The sequence below is a fragment of the Alternaria burnsii genome, assembly GCF_013036055.1.
Source record: "Alternaria burnsii strain CBS107.38 chromosome Unknown 746, whole genome shotgun sequence".
In the NCBI taxonomy this organism is placed as follows: domain Eukaryota; kingdom Fungi; phylum Ascomycota; class Dothideomycetes; order Pleosporales; family Pleosporaceae; genus Alternaria; species Alternaria burnsii.
The window spans coordinates 34,962-55,072 of NW_024066109.1; the positions used below are offsets into that span (position 1 = coordinate 34,962).

General features: G+C 50.8%; 5 protein-coding genes across 5 annotated transcripts; 3 read left to right on the plus strand and 2 right to left on the minus strand.

The window, feature by feature from the left end:
* Positions 1 to 145: 145 nt before the first annotated feature.
* On the minus strand, positions 146 to 6,098 carry GT037_002575 (uncharacterized protein; the record flags this gene model as incomplete). Its single annotated transcript, XM_038927622.1, has 6 exons — positions 146 to 1,336; positions 1,895 to 2,113; positions 2,175 to 2,914; positions 4,677 to 5,202; positions 5,260 to 5,836; positions 5,881 to 6,098. 6 exons carry the CDS (start codon positions 6,096 to 6,098, stop codon positions 146 to 148), a joined length of 3,471 nt encoding a protein of 1,156 aa, XP_038788900.1.
* A 982-nt stretch (positions 6,099 to 7,080) lies between these two features.
* GT037_002576 (3-hydroxyisobutyrate dehydrogenase) lies at positions 7,081 to 11,990 on the plus strand (the record flags this gene model as incomplete). The annotated part of the gene is made up of 11 exons (XM_038927623.1): positions 7,081 to 7,182; positions 7,335 to 7,496; positions 7,552 to 7,665; positions 7,830 to 7,964; positions 8,013 to 8,416; positions 8,493 to 8,720; positions 8,768 to 9,412; positions 9,464 to 9,998; positions 10,057 to 10,210; positions 10,264 to 10,515; positions 11,074 to 11,990. 11 exons carry the CDS (start codon positions 7,081 to 7,083, stop codon positions 11,988 to 11,990), a joined length of 3,648 nt encoding a protein of 1,215 aa, XP_038788901.1.
* Positions 11,991 to 12,169: 179 nt separating this feature from the next.
* On the minus strand, positions 12,170 to 13,168 carry GT037_002577 (uncharacterized protein; the record flags this gene model as incomplete). The annotated part of the gene is made up of 1 exon (XM_038927624.1): positions 12,170 to 13,168. The coding sequence occupies one exon, from the start codon at positions 13,166 to 13,168 to the stop codon at positions 12,170 to 12,172; it is 999 nt and encodes a 332-aa protein (XP_038788902.1).
* Positions 13,169 to 13,943: 775 nt separating this feature from the next.
* On the plus strand, positions 13,944 to 14,426 carry GT037_002578 (uncharacterized protein; the record flags this gene model as incomplete). The annotated part of the gene is made up of 1 exon (XM_038927625.1): positions 13,944 to 14,426. One exon carries the CDS (start codon positions 13,944 to 13,946, stop codon positions 14,424 to 14,426), a length of 483 nt encoding a protein of 160 aa, XP_038788903.1.
* Positions 14,427 to 16,874: 2,448 nt separating this feature from the next.
* On the plus strand, positions 16,875 to 19,556 carry GT037_002579 (uncharacterized protein; the record flags this gene model as incomplete). Its single annotated transcript, XM_038927626.1, has 1 exon — positions 16,875 to 19,556. The coding sequence occupies one exon, from the start codon at positions 16,875 to 16,877 to the stop codon at positions 19,554 to 19,556; it is 2,682 nt and encodes an 893-aa protein (XP_038788904.1).
* Between the last annotated feature and the right edge of the window lie 555 nt (positions 19,557 to 20,111).

Below are 20,111 nucleotides of genomic sequence, written 5' to 3' on the forward strand. Positions count from 1 at the left end.
ACATAGGGTCAATCAAAGGCTCGTACTCTCTCCGCCTTGTCTGAACCGTATACACAGGTTCATGAATGTCTCTCGTCCACCTTAAAGCAGCCTCATCATCTTCTGTGTCTGTTGTTCCATGTTCTGATCTATCGCATCGACATCCCTACCGTCGCAATCTGCTTTGCGTGCGATGCACGATTTCTTCGTCCATGGCTGTGGTATCCAAGAACGCTATTGCTCGTGCTTGTCGAGCTTCGAAGAGCACGCGATCAGTCATGCGGACGAAGTCGCGGCGCTCGCCAGGGTAAGGTGGTAGTAGTTCGTCGACTCGGTATGAAATCATGAATCCACTGAGCTTATCATAGACGTCACCGTATCGAACCGGCCAGAGAGCACTTCTCTGCTCCGCCGCATTTCGCAGAACATGTTGTTCCCATTCTGTTTGCATAAGTTGTGATGTCATGTCTGCAGCGATGGCGAATGCCCTGCGCCTATACTGGAGTTGCGCAAAAAACGGGTGGTCCCATAGCGGATGACGAGGAGGCGCTGCATCCGGACAGGCAGATGTCATAGCGAGATACATAGCCCTGGCGTTCGGATGGAGGTCGGCGAGAATTTGGTCGTTCCATACCTCACGTTGTTGTGGCGTTGCATCTGGTCTGGTATACAGTGTGGTGAAATGAGTAGCCCTGTTATAGATTCCGAGGCCTGCTAGGCTCGGTGAGTTCCATGCCGGCTGCGGAAGTTGTGTGATGTTTTGTATCATAGTGAGGGGGATGTTCGAATGACTTGTAGGATTCGTGCTCGGTTGTATCATGGAAGGTTGAGTGCTGCTGTCGTCTCGAGGTACGTATTGATCGGCGAATTCGACCGTCATAATCGTGCTGTGTCCAGCGACCGTAGGACCACTCGACACTGTTTGAGGTCCCGCCTGAGACAGGAGAGGAAGATTTGCCGAGGATAAATCCGTTGCTGTATCCCTGGGGTGGGAGTGTTGACCGCTAGTATCCATAGCATGTGGATTACTTGCAGGTGTACCATTCGAATGCTCTTGCGATTCCGCTCGACAAACTTCATATCCTTCTGGGGCTCCTCCTTGTGCTAACTCGGGAAGGATCGCGTTAAGTTGGCCGGGATGAGTTTGCTCCTGTTCAGTCGTACAAGGACTATCGGGTGTTGGTGAGGCCACACTTGGGGGCTGCGACAGCTGCTCGCTCTGATCAGTCACTGGTGGACCTTCTGGATCTTGTTGTGACTGCATCCTGAACGAATCAACTTCCAAAGCCTCAGCACTATCTTCGAGTGAACGTTCAGGGTGGCAAAGAGAGCTCGTAGTGTTCTCCTCCGCACGCCGCTGTAAGACGCTGTTGCTTGTATGGCTCAAGCTGGAACTGCGACAGCAAGTAAGCGAAAGATTGAAATGACGTGATATCGATAAAGGTGATAGTTGATGACTCGTCGTAGAGTAGCGATGTAAGAGTTGAGTGGTGCAGCGTTGGGATGTTGCAGCCTGGAGATGTTGTGTTGATGGCGCGGAAAGAGGCGCAGGTGGTTCTGAGAACATGCCACATGTCGAGGTAGGCGCCGTCGCATCGCGCATCCCATTCTCGCAACGGCAAGATAGGTTTACTTCACGTAGGAGCATCCTACTCCACCTGCGTTAGACCAGGTAAAGAAGGAGATTGGCAACGGCACATATGCACAGACTTGAAGATTAAACATCGATATCCAAGAAATTGTAATCAAACTAGTAAGGAAGAATTTAAGCACGATATCAAGAAAGTCAAAGCAGCTGTGGGATCTACAAAGCCCAAGCGGTAAGAGCAACGAGCATAGATGTTGCCATAGCGATTGAGTTGATCGACGACACAGAAGTAAAGGTCCCTGCACCAGTCGCAGTAGCATTATTCACGGCTGATACAACATCGATGGGAGCAGGGAATGAAGAGTTCGCGCTGCCTGCAGGGCAGGTGAGGTTCCAGCGAGGAGTGGTGCTTAGATCATCGGTGACGGCGAACTTGACTTCGTTCGCTGGATTGGCATCGCGAAGTGTGTACCAAAAGACGTTTTCTCTACCGAAGAGTCGGCAACCGATTTCTCGCCAATATGTAGCAGCGTTGTCGACAGTAGACTACAGAAAGGGTACCAAGTCAGTACATATGTCCCGTGTGTCTCGTATAGTCCCAACTCACCTCAGCATTAGCCCACGCTGGGCCACTATATGGCCAACCAGTTTCGGTGATCCAAACGTCTTTGTCGCCAACAGCACGCTCTGTGGCAGTCAAGGCGCCATTGAAAATAGCAGCTGCGTTCTCAATGCTGTTGTCGACAGAGTCCACATAGAAGGGAAAGATGTTGACGGAAACGAAATCGACCTCATCAATAACAGCAGCGTTGGAGCTGTTCACCCAGGCGTCCCAGGCGTCGACGTGAGTGTAAGGCTTGTCTGCGAGCGCCGTGTTGTTCAGACGCGCGCGAGCCTCCCTGATGAAGCGCACGATGGTATCCGGTTCGTTTCCGATTCCGGCGTCATTCCTCTCGCCAGATTTTGAGGCTCGATAAAGGTCCTCGCTACCGACAGAGATACCCACGACCAGATCCGCCAGATCCGAGCCATGCTCTTCGAGTGCTGCTTCAAGCGCATTGAGCTCGTTGTCAATGCTGTCCGTCCCCGAAGCCCAGATGCCTAGAAGAAGGCTTGTGTTCGTCGCAACTGCAGCCGATAATGCAGTGATTGGTGTGTCCTGGGTCTGCCACTGGACATTGGAATACAGGCGGATGGTGTTGATTCTATCAGGCGCACCTTCTAAATTCTGCGCAGTCCTGAACTCACGCTCGAAGTCCTCCTGTGTCTTAGGATTACCCTGATCGTCGGAGGCACCAGAGTTAAACCCCACGATGGGATTTTGAGCTGCTGCACAGCCCAATGTTGCTGCGATACTGAGTGCTGATGAGATACGCATGTTTGCAAAGAGTGAAATATAGTTGGTGACAGGCGCGAGAATGGAAGACAGGAACGTATAGCAGACTCAATATTGTGCCACGACAGCTGTTTAATGAGGCACAGTAGAGATTACTTATTGCCATGTTTTTCTACGATGGACGCCAAGTATAGCATGAGATATGGACCGCATCTCGGAGGTATTTGCGGATATTTGTGGTAGTTGTTGGTGATTCGATTGGACCCGTGCGACCTGGTCTGTCTAGGCAAGGCTCCGTGCCAACCCGCTAGGAAACTCTAACATTCGCGTACTGCCGCACTGGAATTAGCCTCACTAAGAATTGTAGCAGGATGTGGGGGGTGTGTGTATGTGGGGAGGCAGTGGGGTTTAGTCCGGTGCTGCGGAAACGAACCATTTAGAAGCGATCAAGATCTCGTATTCATTTACGGAATGATGTTTCAGATGCTGGACACACGTGACCTTTACTTACATGAGCAGAACAAATCCTCCCATCTAAGGACTGGTCCTATCCTGAATCTCGCAGTGTTGAGTTGGGCATCGTGATAGTTCCGTTGAGCAAATCTTGTGATTACTCATCCAAGCACTTGCGGCAGCACTATCGGGCCGGTCATCTTTAATTCCGACTCCGCATATCGTCTCAGCAGTGGTTACAACATGTTATCTTGCTCGGTATCAGATACGGCCGTAGGGGATGGCCATCCTCGTGCTGACAACAGCATTGGAGAGTTCCGTCCCGCGCCTCTATCTGATGTCAGTTGTATCGTTCTTTGATCTCCTGATTGTTATGTCTTGGCTGAGCGTATCGGCTGCCTCTACTCTGTGCTGCGACACGGACGGCGGATGTGGCGATTTGAGCTCACTAAGACGTGGAAAAGAATGACTCGAGTGCTCTGCTCAAGGTTCGGACTTCACCAATCGTGCATCGTTCACACGAATTAACTGATCACCATGGCATCGTCGTGATAGTACTGACTTGATTGAGACAGCTGCGTTCCTGATATTGACACATTAGTCACCGGTGGCGGAGAATCTTGGCTGTGTTGATGTCGAGCAATTCGATCGCGTGCCGCATCGCGCAGGCGGATGTTGCTTCCGTATGCCTTGTGACCGCCGCCCTAGGTATTGTAGTCGCGCATTCATTGATGTTCGTCAATGAGAAATGATCTCTTGTATAGAAGATTTTGTTGAAGTAAATGTAATAATAACTTTTTGATCTCATACCTTGGGCATGGGTTGGTTCCAGGGTGAAGCGATGCAGATTTCGGACAACAGTATGGCTCCAACTTGCTACGATGCGCAACTGTCTGGAGCGGAACGCTCGCGTCCATCAAGCTACCTGGGTATCGCAATCAATGCAACCGTAAAGGATTTCGACGAACAGGCATGTCCCATCACGCTTGTCTATGGTTTCGCAGCATGCATTGAGTTCGTGGTTTGGTGTTCTAGTCAGGACGCCAACGGTAACTACAAATGTCGCCCGAAGCTGCCCCACCATCCTTACGTCATCGATCTTTGCTCAGGCCCATGCGTGTGCTGCTCATGCATCCAACATGCCCTTCTTCGCCTTGACTCTTCGCAATAGTGTCTTCCATCCCATATAGCCATGTCCGCCCTTTTCCACTCCATCTATCAATCTTGCTTTTGCTTCTGTGTACCATACCCACCAGACTGATTAATGGCACACCATGTTAGTTTACCCGCCAGAAAGACCTGCATCAGAATTGCACTTACTGGTCAAGACCACTGCGGTCAAAGGAATTGAAATAACCCACATCAACCAGAAGTCGCGCGACACCGTAAGGCGATACGGTCGTTCATCCTGAAGTTTCATGAACTGGCTACCGAATATCGAAGCGACCGTGCCTAGCGGCATAAACACAAGCGTCATCACCGCAATAGTCTTCATACTCTGATTCTCCGACTGCATCAACTTGCTGTCACCCTGCGTGACGATGTTGAACGACATCTCGATAATGTTCGAAAGCCTCGCATTCAGACTTGCAAGCCGTCGCTGCGTCGACTCGAACAGGGTCTTTCTGTATTTGAGTGCCTGCCGAGTATGCCTTTGCGGCATCTCTAGACTTTCGCCTGTCGCTACCTTGTGATAGCTATAAAGATCGTTCAGGGTAGCCAAAGCTGCTTCGCAATTCTCACGCAGATACAATGTATGTTTCGTGAGGGTGTGCAGCTCCGTGAAGAAGTGTTTCGGCAATTCCTCAGCTGCTTTCCCCGGTTTGCTCGCGATTCCTGAGATTTGCTAACGGAACATTAGCATGAACGGTATTATATAGTGGACTGGTGGGATATAATATACCGTTTCCAAAGGTCCAAAGGTGTCTGCTATGGCCCAGGCAGTCCAATCTAGGATCTTATACATCTCCTCGAACACAATCTCCAGCAACACATATGGGTCGTTGAGTAATTCAGCGCACGTAGTTGACGCTGCAAGTGCTCGGATTCTATCATGCAGCGTGCTAGGGGCGCCAAAACATACCAGCTCTACCCTGGCTTTGACTGATATAGCGGCCAAGGTATCATCACTAGCTGATGTCGACGTTCGCACTGGCTTGGGTAATGTCGTTGATGGCTTTCTGATTCTCAGCACAATACCTGGCTTCAACCATGTGAAGTGTGTTCGACTCGGAGGTTGTATCGTCTTCCGACCTCCAGCTACCTCGGCGGGCGCGGTCGTGTTCCCGGGTATAGCAAGCGTATTACACAGGAGGTGAAACCATATGCACACTGAGCCATCCAGATCTTCTCGCGCAGCAAACGACTGCGAAACAGCTCGTAAGCTCTCATCGACGAACGCGCTTGGGATACTGCATGTCTCGAAAAGCTCAACCAGCGCTTCAGTTGTCCCTGGTGCAGGCATATCCCGGGGTGCAAAGCTAACATTGTCAGTAACTACGCTATGACTAACGGACATCCTCACATCACACGGACAGCTCCCTCGCTTTTCGACTCGAGCTCTTGCACGGACTTCAGATCAGACTCTTCTACACCCTGAGCGCCATTTTCGCGCCATTCGAACAGATCCAGTGTTATGCCAGTACTTGTCGCACCCCGCTGGGTCGCCGCGAATAATGAAGCTCTTCTTTCGAATTCATCCAAAGGCTTGCGATCGGCAGTCAAACTCCTGAAAGAGCTCATGTTTCGGCGTGTTCCGATTGAAGATGGTTTGCTGAATCGAGCGTGCGAACAGTCGGTCTGTGAGGATGGTTGGGAAGATGTTGCACGCTCACATTACAGCGATACTGTAGCGATAGCCACAGCTCGCAGGCTCGAAAGCCATCGCTCAACTCGAGCACTATTCAAGGCCACTGCTGCCTCGTCTTCCCTAGTCACCAAAAAGGTCGAGTCGAGCGCCACAAGTTTCGACCATAGCCGTGTACCATGTCAGGCGGAATTTTGGCTCGACAATTCGGGCCATGAGACCACAGGCCAGCGGTTCAGTGCTTGGCATTTTCCAGCTCTGGCCAAAAGTCGACATGAAATTTCGAGAGCTGAGAGAAAAAGTCCGAGCGGACCTATCGGGATGAGCCGTCAGCGTTACGCTTAATTGGTGGCGCAAGGCTGAAAATGCCAAGGTGGCAGCTGGCAAACATCGAACCCCTCCAAGTGGTACTGTACACGAGGTCGCGACCTGTCGCATCCGTCCAGCACCAGAACAGCATTCCCTCCACTACGCCGGGTGTATCCGCGCATGAATCCTGTGGCTTATCGATATCACCTTTCAAATACGAGTTACGTAGTGGTGTGGACGCGGCTTCATGTTGGTACAGCTAAACTCCTCAGAGAGCTGTCCAGACCAGCTTGCATCAATGCCGACGGCCAAAAGCACACGGTTGTATCGCTCGCTTTTCGCTTCATACTGTCACATGGAGAATCATTCCCTGCATGGCGCAGGCATGAAAGTCTCGCCGAACAATCTTAAATGACTAGGGTAGCCGAAGATACAGAACTACTGGAGGCGCATACTGCAGCAACGCTGCCAAGGTCAATAAATTGCAGATCACATGCCAAAACGGCCCCCAACGTTTCCCTTCGCCGCATGGCACTGGATGTTACATTGTCGTGGTCTCGACCCTTTCAATTCGTACCTTGTCCTACAGAGCCTGTCTCTAACGCCACAATGCCTCGATGGGAAGAGTGGAGTGATCAGGCAATACGAAGCGACGAATGGCAATGCTCTCTGCGCGGGCTGAAGTCGAGGGTACACCCAAAAGCAATTGCTGTAGATATCTGCGCATTCGAACGGGCGCTACACCCTCGTACAAATCGAGCATTAGTCCGAACAACAAGCTAAATATGAAAGTACCATACACTGTCGTCCGCCGAAGTTGGATTCGAAATTAGTCCCAGATTCACTGCGGCTGTATCTAGTAGAGAATCGAATGGTATAAAGACTCTACGACCTTTGGAACCTTTATTGGCTTCACTAACACCCATGAGGCTTACCCCTCCAATCTCTCTGGCAAACACGGCGGCGGCTTCGATCCTAACAATAACACTTCTATACAAGTACCCTCGTCGCAACAATTCTATCCAGTTAGTTCGCTATCAACCTTCTAGATCACTCTCTCGATCTGACAATTCTTATCAGACCCAGTTACACCACTGTGGTGGAGGTGCTTACGATCCAAACAATCCCACAAAGCCTGTCGTTGTAGTGCAGCATCAACCAGTATTACAACAACAGCCGACATTCTCACCCCAAGTACGTATCCTTCTTCCTCTTCTTAGTCATTACCCTGATAGAAGTAAAGACACAAGCCACAAACTACTACCAGCCTTATCAACAGTATCACCAACCTCCGCCGCAAGGCGCAAGTAACCAGCCGGGATTCATTACTCAGCTGTGTGCTTGTTTTAGGTGAATAGATCGACGATACCATCACCATGGTCGCGAATGACGCTCAAGCATCAGTTCGCGAGATCGCGCCATATGAACATGCTGCTCTGTACCAAGGTGACAACGGAGCAAACGAAAAACAACCAGGCGTCTCGTCTGTAGTGGTTAGTTGACCCATTGTCTTCCTTCATTCGTCGGCTGACATGACGCAGCGCAACGGCCCGATAGAGCTCAAAGGATATTCGTACATCTTCTCACCCATCACAACGGTGAAATGGGGATTCCCGAACTTCTATCGCAAGCCAGGACTTGGGTATCAGAAGCTTGGCCAACACCGTCACCGCGACTGCTTTGATCGCGAATGGACGGGCGATTATGATGATCGATACATCTCATCGTGGGATGGCAAGGTTTCTAAGCTCGTTGTACAAGCGGTCGACGATATCTTCGAAAACAACATGGGATCTACGTACCGGAGAACATTCATTCGTAACGTTGCGCCAGTTTACATGCGACTGGCTAACTGGCCCTTCAAACACATTGACTTTGCGCGGCTCAATGGGAAGATTCCTAGTGAAGACTACCCTATGCTTTGCCTCAAATGGTTCATCGCATCGTGTATCATCACGATATTTGCAAGTTGACTCTCTTCTTGGCTATGAGGCACGACTAATGGTAATTTAGATCTCTAGTCCAAGCCCTGCTGAGATACCTTCACGAAACGGGGGCAACTACGATCCCGTACCGTATCAGTACTTTGGGTACCCAAAAGTCGCCAAAAACGCGATCGAAATGCATAAATCCAAAGGTCTCGCGTCGAGTGAGGCCAACCCTATCGCTGAACGTGTCTTGCGTCCCAGATATCTCTGCTTCTTGCGCGAGCAAGGTAAGCCGGCGATGATCATAAAGGTCGAAGATTGGTAAGTCGACAAGGCACATGCCACTGGTAAGTCTCTGACATCTCCAGGCTGGCACAACAAAGCAGTCACAGCCTATCATATGTCTTTGTCGCATACACCGCCGAGCAGTTCAACACGCCCGATGACTTTAGGGTCTTGCATGAGATTGCCGACGCCGCGGCGCGCAACGCGGGTGTCATTGCATACTGGGTCGGGTGTTCTTGTATGCCTGACAACCAACTCGAGGAGGACGTGTATCGTATATGCGATGTCATTCGAGGCGCGCAGTCCCTCGTGATCGCAGTCGCAGCTCCCGCAAACAACAGGTACGAGATCAACACACCTGATCTCATGCTTCAACAATGGGGTAGCCGAGTGTGGACTTTTCCGGAAGTTCTCTTAGCTCCTGCTGGTGAGATGATCAAAGTCTATGTGCGTGACAGCGATCTATCGCAGCCAATTCTGGTCGCAAAGAATCAGTTCGCTGCTCAAGTCTGGCACGACGACGCTCATGTCGCCCGACAGCTTATCGACCACTACGAAGGAAATCTGATCTTGAGCCAGCTTGAGCTCGTCACGCTCGCTCTCGAGTGCCTGCACAAACGCCAGACTGGAGAGTATCTTCCTGGCGATCATAGCTACGCTTTGATGGGCTTGCTTCGTGTCAGGCCACAGATCGATCGTACTGACTCTGCGTTCCAAGCATTCGCGCGGTATGTAAGACAGCAATTGCATTCGCATATCCTATCACTAATACCCCATAGTCTCTCCCTTGCGAATGGTAGCGATCAGCTACTGGAGCGTCTAATATGCATGCTGCCGAAGACGCCGGACCAACCGTGGCACTCGATGGACGATGCCTACAATGCTAAGCTCTGGGACATATTGCCTCAAGATGTCGGTATTGCTGGTGTTGGTGAAGACGATAGCATCATCCTTGATGGCTGCCGTGCCGCAAATGTACGATGGAAGTCGTTCACACCTGTCGCTCACACTCGGCGCGACTCGTGGAAACGTATGATCGCGAAGTTGATGCTGCGTCTCAGCGGTGTCGTGTTCATCGTTGCTATTGCACTCCTCGCTATCCCTTTCGCTACCTCCATATTGCGCGCCATCGGCGCCTTTTTGCTCATCTACTCGCTGTTGATGATGGGCTTATCGCCATGGTTGCTTCGCTTGCTCTATCTTGGCAAGTTTTGGGAGCAACAATGCTGGTTCTTTGGCTTTGAGGGCTATATGGACCTGGAGACGATTGAGACCCAGATCTTTGGTGGTAGACTGGGGCGGATGAAGTGGACCGTACGTGCACTCTCATTCCATCCATCACGCTGTACTGATTCTGTTCTCGCACTTGTAGGCAGCGGCTAGTCCACTTTCCAGGCACGAGCGCAATGTTCATGGTGAATGTGTTCCTATCGATCCAACAACCGATCCTGCCGTCGCAGCTCTTGTACAACGAGCGAAATCAGCTGGGCCTGGAGAGCAGCGCCTCTTCACGCTCGTAGATACCGGTGAGTGCTGGTGGTAACATGAGCAGCGCGAAAAGGATACTAATGTGTCATAGGCAACATGACTGCGACTCTCTTCCTTGCCGAACGCCCACCCGTGTGTTTCCTCATGGCCGGCTCTGAGGGCGGTATGAAGCGCATCATTGGTTGCTCCTACGACTGGACCACGGCAACGATGTACCGAGAAACCGTGCTGCGAATAGGTACAGAGTTCGAGGACAAGATGTCGCGTGTTGGACGTGTCAAGATTGGCTTCAAGCGCAAGCAGCATCCCTTCGGCCCGTTGTCCCAGGTCGGCGAGGCAGAAGGTAAGCAGCTGTAGTGAATTACGCCCCGGAATGCGTTATGGTGTTTTGTTTTGCTATCGTACGAAGTTTGAACTGCGCATGAGTCTCAGTTAAGTTTTGTTGATGACGAATGGGAACTGCTGGAAGCCTGGCCCCTGTGTCCCACCATAGCGTTTGTGGGGATCTACACTAGTCCAGATAGGACGAGCCCGGTTATCTTAGTTTGGATCCGTGACGACAAAGGGCCGACTGTAGCGTAAGGTCAATTTATCTTGGTATCACACAGTCGATGCATTCGACACACCGCATTTCGTCCTCACGACATTCGCAAGAGAGATAACCGCGCCGTTCCATAGCACAAAACGTGTGTCTCTAAGCGACTGACCATGTATCATTTTGTTGACCCACTCTTCTTGGTCTCTTCGGAGGGCCAAGCGAACAGGACCGACCACCAGCTCAACAACATCGAAGCCGGGGCCACTAAGCAGCGCAGAAAAGTTCAGAATCGGAAGAACCAACGATCGCATCGTGAGTCTGGTCTTAAGCACCCTGCGCTTTGCTGAGCTGATCTCGATGAAGGGCTGCGAAAGAAGAAGCCAAACGCGGCTTCTGCTCAAGCCTCACGCCCATTTCATGTTGACCGCTGGCGTCTGGACGAACTGGACGACTTGCTCATCGATGCTGAGGAGTCTTCTACCAAGGAGCTCACTACCAGGCATGCGAATATCGTCAACTCGACAGCTACTCCCAGAAAGACTGTGGTATTCCGGGACTCACTCCTATGCGTTTCAACCGTAGTTCCAACCACGCTCAATCCCCCGCCCATGGTCTTCCCTCTTTCCACCGACCACCTCCTCCACCTAGTCCAATACAATGTTTTTCGAGCTTTCGTCTCCAACAAGCGTACCCTGAATGCGCTTCTCAAAGGTTGGTCATACGACAAGCCTTATACAGAATGTCCGGTTTGTCCTATCAGCCTTGCCTACACCGACGACACCAACGTATATCCTCTAAACCCCAACATACCTCCGTCACTATTCCCCACTCTCTTGCAGCAAGAGCGCAAACACTCGTCCTGGATCAATCTCTTTCCATTCCCTTCGCTACGAGACAATTTCATTAGGCACGAGGAACGACTCGATCACTGGGATCTGCTGGATGACCTTGTTGGGGAGCTTATGGGGAGTATACCGACCCAGGAGCGACGAGGTACGCCAGTCGCTGTCACCTTTTCTGATCCAAAGACTGCGCCGGAACAGCCAGTCGCAGCGGTAGACAACGATGACGATGGGGTCACAGCGGGCCGCAGAGGACTTATAGTCTGGGGAGAGCCTCATGTTAAACAGAACTGGGAGGCTACGCCAGAGTTTCTGAGGAAGTGGTCGTGGGCAGTGCAAGGATGCGACGATCTGCTTGCCTCTAGTAACCGTTGGAGGTTGGCGAGAGGGGAAGAGCCGCTGAGTCTTCCGGCCATGGAAGACTTGTCTTTGAATTAGAAACGTCCTAATGGGGTATAAGTAAAGTGGCCCCCAGAATGCGATGCTTCTCATTGCAAAGCCACGATTGGGGAGAAAGTAGGACATCTGAAGATTGGTCGCTAGTGTAGAGAGAGTTGTCGTCGCTATGTTATGAATAATTAGAAGGAACAATCAGATTTAATGTTTCTACAGAGATACTACTCGTCGTCCGGCAATCCTACAATCTTGAGCGAGTCTTTCCATAACCTCTGTGCCTTCTCTACATCATAAGCCCATGGGGCGTAGCCCGGTGCAGTGTACTTGTCATCGCCTTCCTTGTATGCCTCCGGTTCTGCGCAGTCAACCAAGTATCTGCCACCCCTGTTCTTCCAAGTCTCAGCAACGGCGGCCCACACCGTTGTCGCAGCACCCTGCTCGACACTCTTGATTGTAGGGTATATGTGATCCTGACCTTCGAAAGCGTCCGGAGGCAGATGCTGCATAAGTCCGGTCATGATAACGCCAGGATGGACGCTCGTGGCGTGAAGGTGGCGCGAGCCATGTCGACGCTCAATCTCATTAGCCAAGTAGATATTCGCCGTCTTGGACTGGCCATAGGCCATGGTAGGGTGATAGTCGCCCTTCTGGAAGTTGTAGTTGTCGGAATCATTGATACCGCAAATGTTGTGCGCTGAAGATGCGAGGCTGACGACGCGGGACGGGAGGCTAGGCGAGGCGGCTGCTAGAAGGGCGGGTTCTAGAAGCTTGTAGAAGAGGAAATGTGATAGATGGTTTGTGCCGAATTGAAGTTCGTGCCCATCAGCTGTGAAACGGAGATCTGGTATAGCCATGATTCCGGCATTGTTGACAAGGATATGGATCTTTGAAGTCTTGTTAAGGATAGTCTCAGCGGCGGCCCGGACAGACGAGAGTTTCTCCTGGTCCATCTCGACGATGGTCATGCGTGAAGGTTCTAAGATACCCTCGAGGGCGGATTGAGCCTTCGCTGTGTTTCGGGCGGTAAGAAAGAGGGTCGCGCCAGTGGCTGCTAGAGCACGAGTGGTTTCGATACCTATGCCAGACGATGTACCAGTAATGACAATGACCTCCCCCTCAAGTGTGTTCTCAGCCTTTTCGTCCTTGATGATTTGCATAGCTGTTGGACGCGCATCGCCTGGGCCTTTTGGCGAAACATGGGCCTGGGCATAAGGAGACATTATTTCAACGAGAATGAACTTGGATATAGAAGGTGGTCGTGGTTCGATTGTGATGAATTGGTGAGGTCTTGATTAATGGTGAAGTGTATCGATGGAAAGATGTTTCACAGGCTGGCAGGCTGACTACATATATAATGAAGGCACTGCACATAGTCACACATCGCCGGGCCGCCGCGGACTCGGCACTTACAAACCATCGCTCTCATAGGGACAGAACAGGACGAATGCTTACATCGCTGCTCCGTATGGGCATGTCTGCCATGTCAGGTACTAAGTGCTAAATGCTCGATATACCACTTGTAATGAGGCTCGGTACCTGGACACATGGGAATACTCGGACATCTAGCTGCGAACTAGGCTGGAGGAAGCGATAATGTCATCCGGTGGGGCCAAGCTAGACCGCAAGTATGGCCGGAAAGACCCCGAAGTCAAGACGGACTAGGCTGGAACGGGAGAAAATGTCATCTGCGCTAGTAGTACATAGCGTAACGAATTTCGCCAAGATCTCAAAAGTCTTTGACGGATGTCGCTTTACATAACGTTATGTGAACATGTTATGTTGGTAAAGCACCATGCCAAAACAGGGGTTAGGTGTAGAAAACAACATGTAGTACCGTAAAGCAGAGTTGTCGGAGAAGTAGACACTGTAACTCTGCAGGAGCTATAATCTGGCATCAATCGCAACTCAATGTGCAATCACTGCATCAACTTCCTGGCTAACAGCATCCTGAATAAGACCTTGAATACCCAACCCACAGCGACATACAACCTCGACATGGCTCTAGTTCCACCCACGACAAATCTCAGAGAGCAGGTGGAGATCACAGCCCGAGCCTTCTTGTCAGCATTCGAAGAGGGCGCAGCTTACAGCGACGCATCAGTCATCAATCGCGACCTTACATCCGACTGCACACGCCACTTCCTCCCGGCATCTGTTATGAAAGCTTTCGGACTTGCCACAAATACTTCTTTCGACACGACCGCTTTTCAGAGCATGTTCGGGAACGATATCAGAGTGCTGAGATTCAAGGATAACGTCATGTCCAATTTGACCATTGACATGGACGCGCGCCGCGCCGCTTTCACAGCTAAAGCTGATGTGTTTGTCAGGAGCAGTGGGAAGACGTATTCCTCCGAGGCTGCTTGGTTTTTGTACTTCAATGAGGATGGGTCCAAGGTCAAGAAGGTGGTTGAGTTCTGCGACAAGGATGCTCTGTTGGAGATGGCAAGCGATGTGGCCGCTGCATGGGGAGTGTAAAGATGAGTCGACTTTAAGCTAGCGAGCTAGGAAAGGCAAGAAACTAGCTAGAATCAGTAATTTAATGCTCCAGCAATGTATTTTCATGAACTTACATGACGTTGTGATCATGTTGTGCTGCAGATAACGTACCGCAACGCGAATGCCGAAAGCTGTTGATGCACCTTGGCTATACTCACTGAAGATATGAGCAAGCAAGTCAACGAGGGTTGAAAGTGTGATAAGCAGAAGCACGAGTGGGCTGAGAATAAGAACAAAAGTGGTGTAAAGCCAGCTCTTCGGTTTCCACCAATCCAAAGACATGACTGGCCATGTCGGATGCCGATGATTGAACTAACCAGAACGCAAAATGGTTGCGATTTCCGGCCCGCTAGATTTGAGAGATATATACATTTGTGTGCATGATATGTCAAGCTGCCGGCTTCACATTCACATAAATCCTCATCATGATTGCATCAACTATCCTCGAATGCTCCCAGAAGCAATCAAAAAGTACATCTTGTCCTTTGCAGTGAGTGATCGATTGCATAGGCGTGCAGTCATCAGCGGTGCCTGCTTGAAGTGGCTGCATCGTAACGGCGACCACCGGTACCCCATCGTGGCATGATAAAGCGCAGTATGCCTCAGGCAATGGCATGCATGCACAAGACGAATACCTCGTCTGGAATTACTGATCCAGGCGCTAGATCAGTAAATTACAACGCATTATACCTTGCCGCAGTGTGCCGATGATGCAAATTTGCTTGGTCTGTCGGACGAAGTAAGTTGCGCTCTGAGAGTAAAACTCAATCGGACTATGAAACTACTCGCACCAATCGCACACACCATTTCAGCTTGGAGAACAAGATCGAGATCAGGCGCAGGTTTGGAACTCAGGAGCCGCGCATCAATAGTAAAAAAGCTAAGAAGTCTCTTATTACCTACCGGGCTTAACAAATCCTAGGGTCCTGGCTTGACTACACGGTGCGACGAATAAGCGGCATGCAAATGGTCTCAGCCCGGGGTTATGGCTGCTTGAAATTTTACATTCCACTCCATTCGAATGCCGTATTGCGCGTGCGACAGGTATGCAGATAGGATCACCAATGTGGAATCGCGCTGCAGGCGATCTTCACTGCGTTTAGTGTGATAACAATGTGCGCATGAATAGTAGTTCAACAAATCCATGGCTCCGACAAGGAGGAGTCTGGGCGTCTGGGCCTAGGCCGACTGAACGGTGAAGTCGTGCACCGTCCCAGATACAGTTTGTTTCAGGAAAATGGTGTTGTTACGGTAGAGCTAGATATGCAGCTGCTAGATGATTGTATAGTGTTCATCAAACATAGCTAGGGGTGATACGCCCCTGCGAATTCCGGGTGGTGCTTTACAAGAATGCCTTTTGAAATGCTAGCAGTAGGCACTGCACGTAGCGTACAGAGTTATATATGCAAGGTTCGGCTGTGCAAAGGCGCGTTGCAACTACGCGCAATAGTGAGGTCACCCAGCCCAGCAGATGATGATCCGACGGGCGACGGTGGTCTATCGATGACGGAATGTGTGTGCAGGCAGACTCCCAGAATTCTGTCTTGCTTCGGTGATCGCCTTGGTCCAAGTCGGGACGGAAGCTCACATGCAAGTTGGTGTGGCTGCCAGCCACCAGAACTCTGGAATTACGTAAGAGATTCCTCAAGCATAGGCTCAGTCAAGGGACATAAGAACTCCCGCTGTAATTGAGTGCATTGCTACAATGTTGTCACCTCAGGGTATGAAGCACAGTATCGACCACCACTGTGGCCTACCAGGTAGGTAATAGTAACTGCCGGAGGGAAGTATACTTCCCTTGTTCCTGACGGTCATTCATAACAAGTGGAGCGGAGACACTTGTTTCTGATGCCCGGTTCTACCCGCCGGGCCGAGCCTGCGTTAGAATTCGGTAAGCCGCAGGAAGCTAAGGCAGTCTCGCTAGTCGTTGCGGTTACACCTGATGCAGATACGAACACCATTCCAGACAAAACCCATTGACCAGATGTAGTCAAGCGCTGGCTGTCATCTCCAACAAAAGCAAGATTCGGCGTCTAGATACTGGTAGCTCCTCTGCACTCACTGTCACAGTGTGGAGGCTGACCCACATGCAGTAGGGATTGTATACAACACCATGTGGCTGTATCGGCACGAAGTTTGACGACTGATTCGATAGCTTCGTTGTTATCATATTTTCTAACATTCACACCGACTTTAAAGATGCATAGTACGGTGGCCAAATGTGCAGCTTCGCTTAGATGCAAAGAAAGTTGCGTTCACGAAACGGGGTTGGAGTTGGTGTGAACGATTTCTCAATCTTCCACGATTATGCTATATATGCCGAATGAGAGAACTGCAAAATATCTCGACTACTGGTCAAGAGTGGAGCATATCACCCCTATCTCTCTTGTTGACGATATTGCACATCAAGCACACACGGCACTCACCATGAAGTTTCTTCTTACTATTAGACTTTCCTCCGTCTGTTCTGGGACATGCCATTCCAGCTATGCTATCTTCAAGGATACTAGCTCTGCTCTTTCTATTCCGTTTACCAGTGCAGAGGCATTCGACGTATGGATATGCGATGGCGAAGAGGTGACGGGTGACCTCATGGACAGCTGGCTCGACCAAGCTTGCCATATACCCAAGTCGATGCTAGTGCGAGATGCCACCAGCATTCCACGCCTAAAGAAATACGCCAACGGCCGTGTAGCTCAGATGGCCGAATTCTCCGAGCGAATGCCGAACGAACCAACGAAAGAATGGGAGGAATCAGTGCTCCGAGATGCAGAAATGCTCTATGCCCAAGTCCGCGCCAATCTCGGAAGTCAAAGAGTCCTTCGGAAGAAGATAGACACTCAGCCTGAGAAAGAAACTGTCCTGCTAGTCGGGGCGGGTATCATGAATCTGATAACCGCTCATTTCTTAGCTGTGCGAGGCTACTGGATTCGAGTCGTCGACCAAGGGCCAGACCCTCGCTTTTGCCAACCCAAGGATTGGGCGCGGCTCGGTGTTACAAGCGGCGGTCACAACGCTCGCATGTTCACGAACACTGAAGCCGACAATTACAATGAGCAAGGCAGCGATATATATCGGGACATGCAGCCCATATTCCGGAATACTGTCCGCAATGGCGGATGGAGCGTGAAGTCGCCAAGCGACTTTTCTAGCAAAGAGCAAGCTTGGGTCGACGCTTTTGAGCGCATTCCTGGTTGGATGGCGGGGGCTTTCAAGAAGAATATCCATGAAGTGAACTGTGAGTCCGGGAGGATCTGGATAGAACTTATGAACACCTATCCGGAGTTGTTCGATGACGTCGGCCTCCACAAGGACATTATACGCATGTATACGGAGCCAGTCGCCTTGGAGTCATCCGTCACACTAAATGGTAGACTTGGTGCGCTTCTCCACGCTCCTAGTCCAGAGAAATTCCTGGAGCAGTATCCCAGCTTCCGCCCCGCCGCCGAGACCAATCATCTTGCAGGGGGCATCATCGTGGACGGATTCACAGTGAATGTCCACCTATTCATGGCCAAGTTGATGCATCATATCGCTGCCCTGGGTGTGGAATTATTGTGGGATTGCGAAGTCCAGAGTATCCAGCGCAATTCTGGAGGCGAAGTCACTATGCTGAAGTCTAACAAGGGAGACTTGAAAGCTGATCACTTCGTCATAAGTCCTGGCACAACAAAGAATGAACTTTTGAACGGGACGGCCTCGGAGAATCTTGTCCATGGCGTTCTAGGGATCTGGTTGCAGATCCCTAATCTGAACCCGAAAATGCAGAATTCCATGAAAATTCATCGACGTGGCCACAGGGTAGAAGATATCAACATCACCGTAGCCAATGATGTAGAGACTGGTGAAGACATTCTCATCTTTGGAGGTGGGTACGGTTATGTCGGTCTAGATCGCCCAGCACCAGACTCACCAGAGATGGAGGCTCTTTACGCCGAGCTTGAGGAGGTTGCACGAATTTACTTTCCACAAAACTATGCTGCAGCAAGGAATCGCGGCCCTATGGCCTTCTACCCTGGCGGATACCGTAAGTTCTGCGTGCGGCCTTTCACACCTACAGGCCTTGGCCTTTTCGAAAGAGTTCCCACCGCTGGTGGTGGTCAGCTGATCATTACTGGTGGTAACAACACGGGTGGCTTCGCACAGGCTCCTGCTGTGGGGCGTGCAGTGTTGCGATCACTGATGGGCGAGGAAGATCCCATTCATGTGCTATTCCACCCTGACCGTGGAAGACTCCCCTTTGCCAAGGCCATTGATTTGCAAGTGCCATCCACCAGTTTGAGGCTCCAGGATGGTTTGAATACGAAGACGCGAGGCCCATTGAAACTCCTCGTGCTCTGCTCGGATGGTCCTCAGCACCGTTACCTCCGCTACCGTCTCGATCAAACCTTTCCTGGCTACCATTGCATCCAGGAAACAAGCTATGGGCAATTCCATCAGCTATTGAAGAAGCGCCGCATCGTTGACGCGTTCTGGCAGAAGTATCACGGGCTTCGCCGCCAGATCTTCGGTCATGACCGTCAGCGCAAGGCGTACTTCGATCGTCTGATACCGCAGGATCATGTATCGCCCGAACCGAACCTCGTTGTCGAGAGCGTCAACTGTCGTGACGTATGGGACGCAGTGGAGGAGTGGCAGCCCGAGCTGACCATTGTTTCGGGCACAAAGTATATCGGCAACAAGCTGACCGCGCGTGCGGGGCTAATGATCAATATGCACACAGGCCATCTTCCTGAGTACAAGGGAAACCACTGCATCTTCTTTGCACTCAACGATGGCGCAGTCGATAAGGTCGCATCAACGCTACATCAGCTCACATCGAGTTTGGATGGTGGTGACATCCTGGAGAAGGTCTTCCCGCCTATCTTGCCAGGAGATAATGAGGAAAGTCTGTACACGAGGTGCCTAGAGATGTCGATAGATCGTTGCATAGACCACGTCGGGCGCTTTTCGGAAGGACAGCAGCTGAGTTTCGTGCCACAGAAGGCGGAAGGGAGAACGTTTCGACATCGAGACCGTACCCCGATGAAGGAGTTGTGGTTATGGTGGAAAATGAACGTGAACGGCTTGCTTACTGGGATAGCTAGATCGAAGTTGGCTATCTCATAAAAGACGATATGTGAATCTGGAGTCGCGCCAAGAGCGGAGCGTTGGGGCTACTGTGTAGCGAGTGTCTCGAGACATCTGAATAGCATGCACATAGACCTCATGTTCGAGTATACATATATATAGGAACTCCCTGAGTCCAGTCGTTCTAAGTAGACTGTTGAAGGCCTCAGGTGACCTCAAAAGCTCTATGTGAGATAGTACCTAGATGCTTGCCTCCCTTTTCCTCGTTCAATAAGCCATACAGCATTTGATGCAATTGTGATAGTCATTCTTCCAAGGTTCAGCAGTTTCTATAGGCTTCATAACTATCATTCTTGAATTTATGCGGTAATGTTGGCTGGTCAGTTTCAGGGCGCTGTAGAGTCCTGCGACCGCATGGAAGCAACGATCAGGAAGAAATTTTCTAGTCAGATCGCCACCTATCGCCGGCTACCCGGAAGTTCTCCTGGCTGTAAGATCGCATGATTTGATTCGATGTGGGAGATGGGACAAGCTGAACAAGCTGGAGATACCGGACGACAAGTAGTTGTATTGCGTCATCATTGCTATGCAACA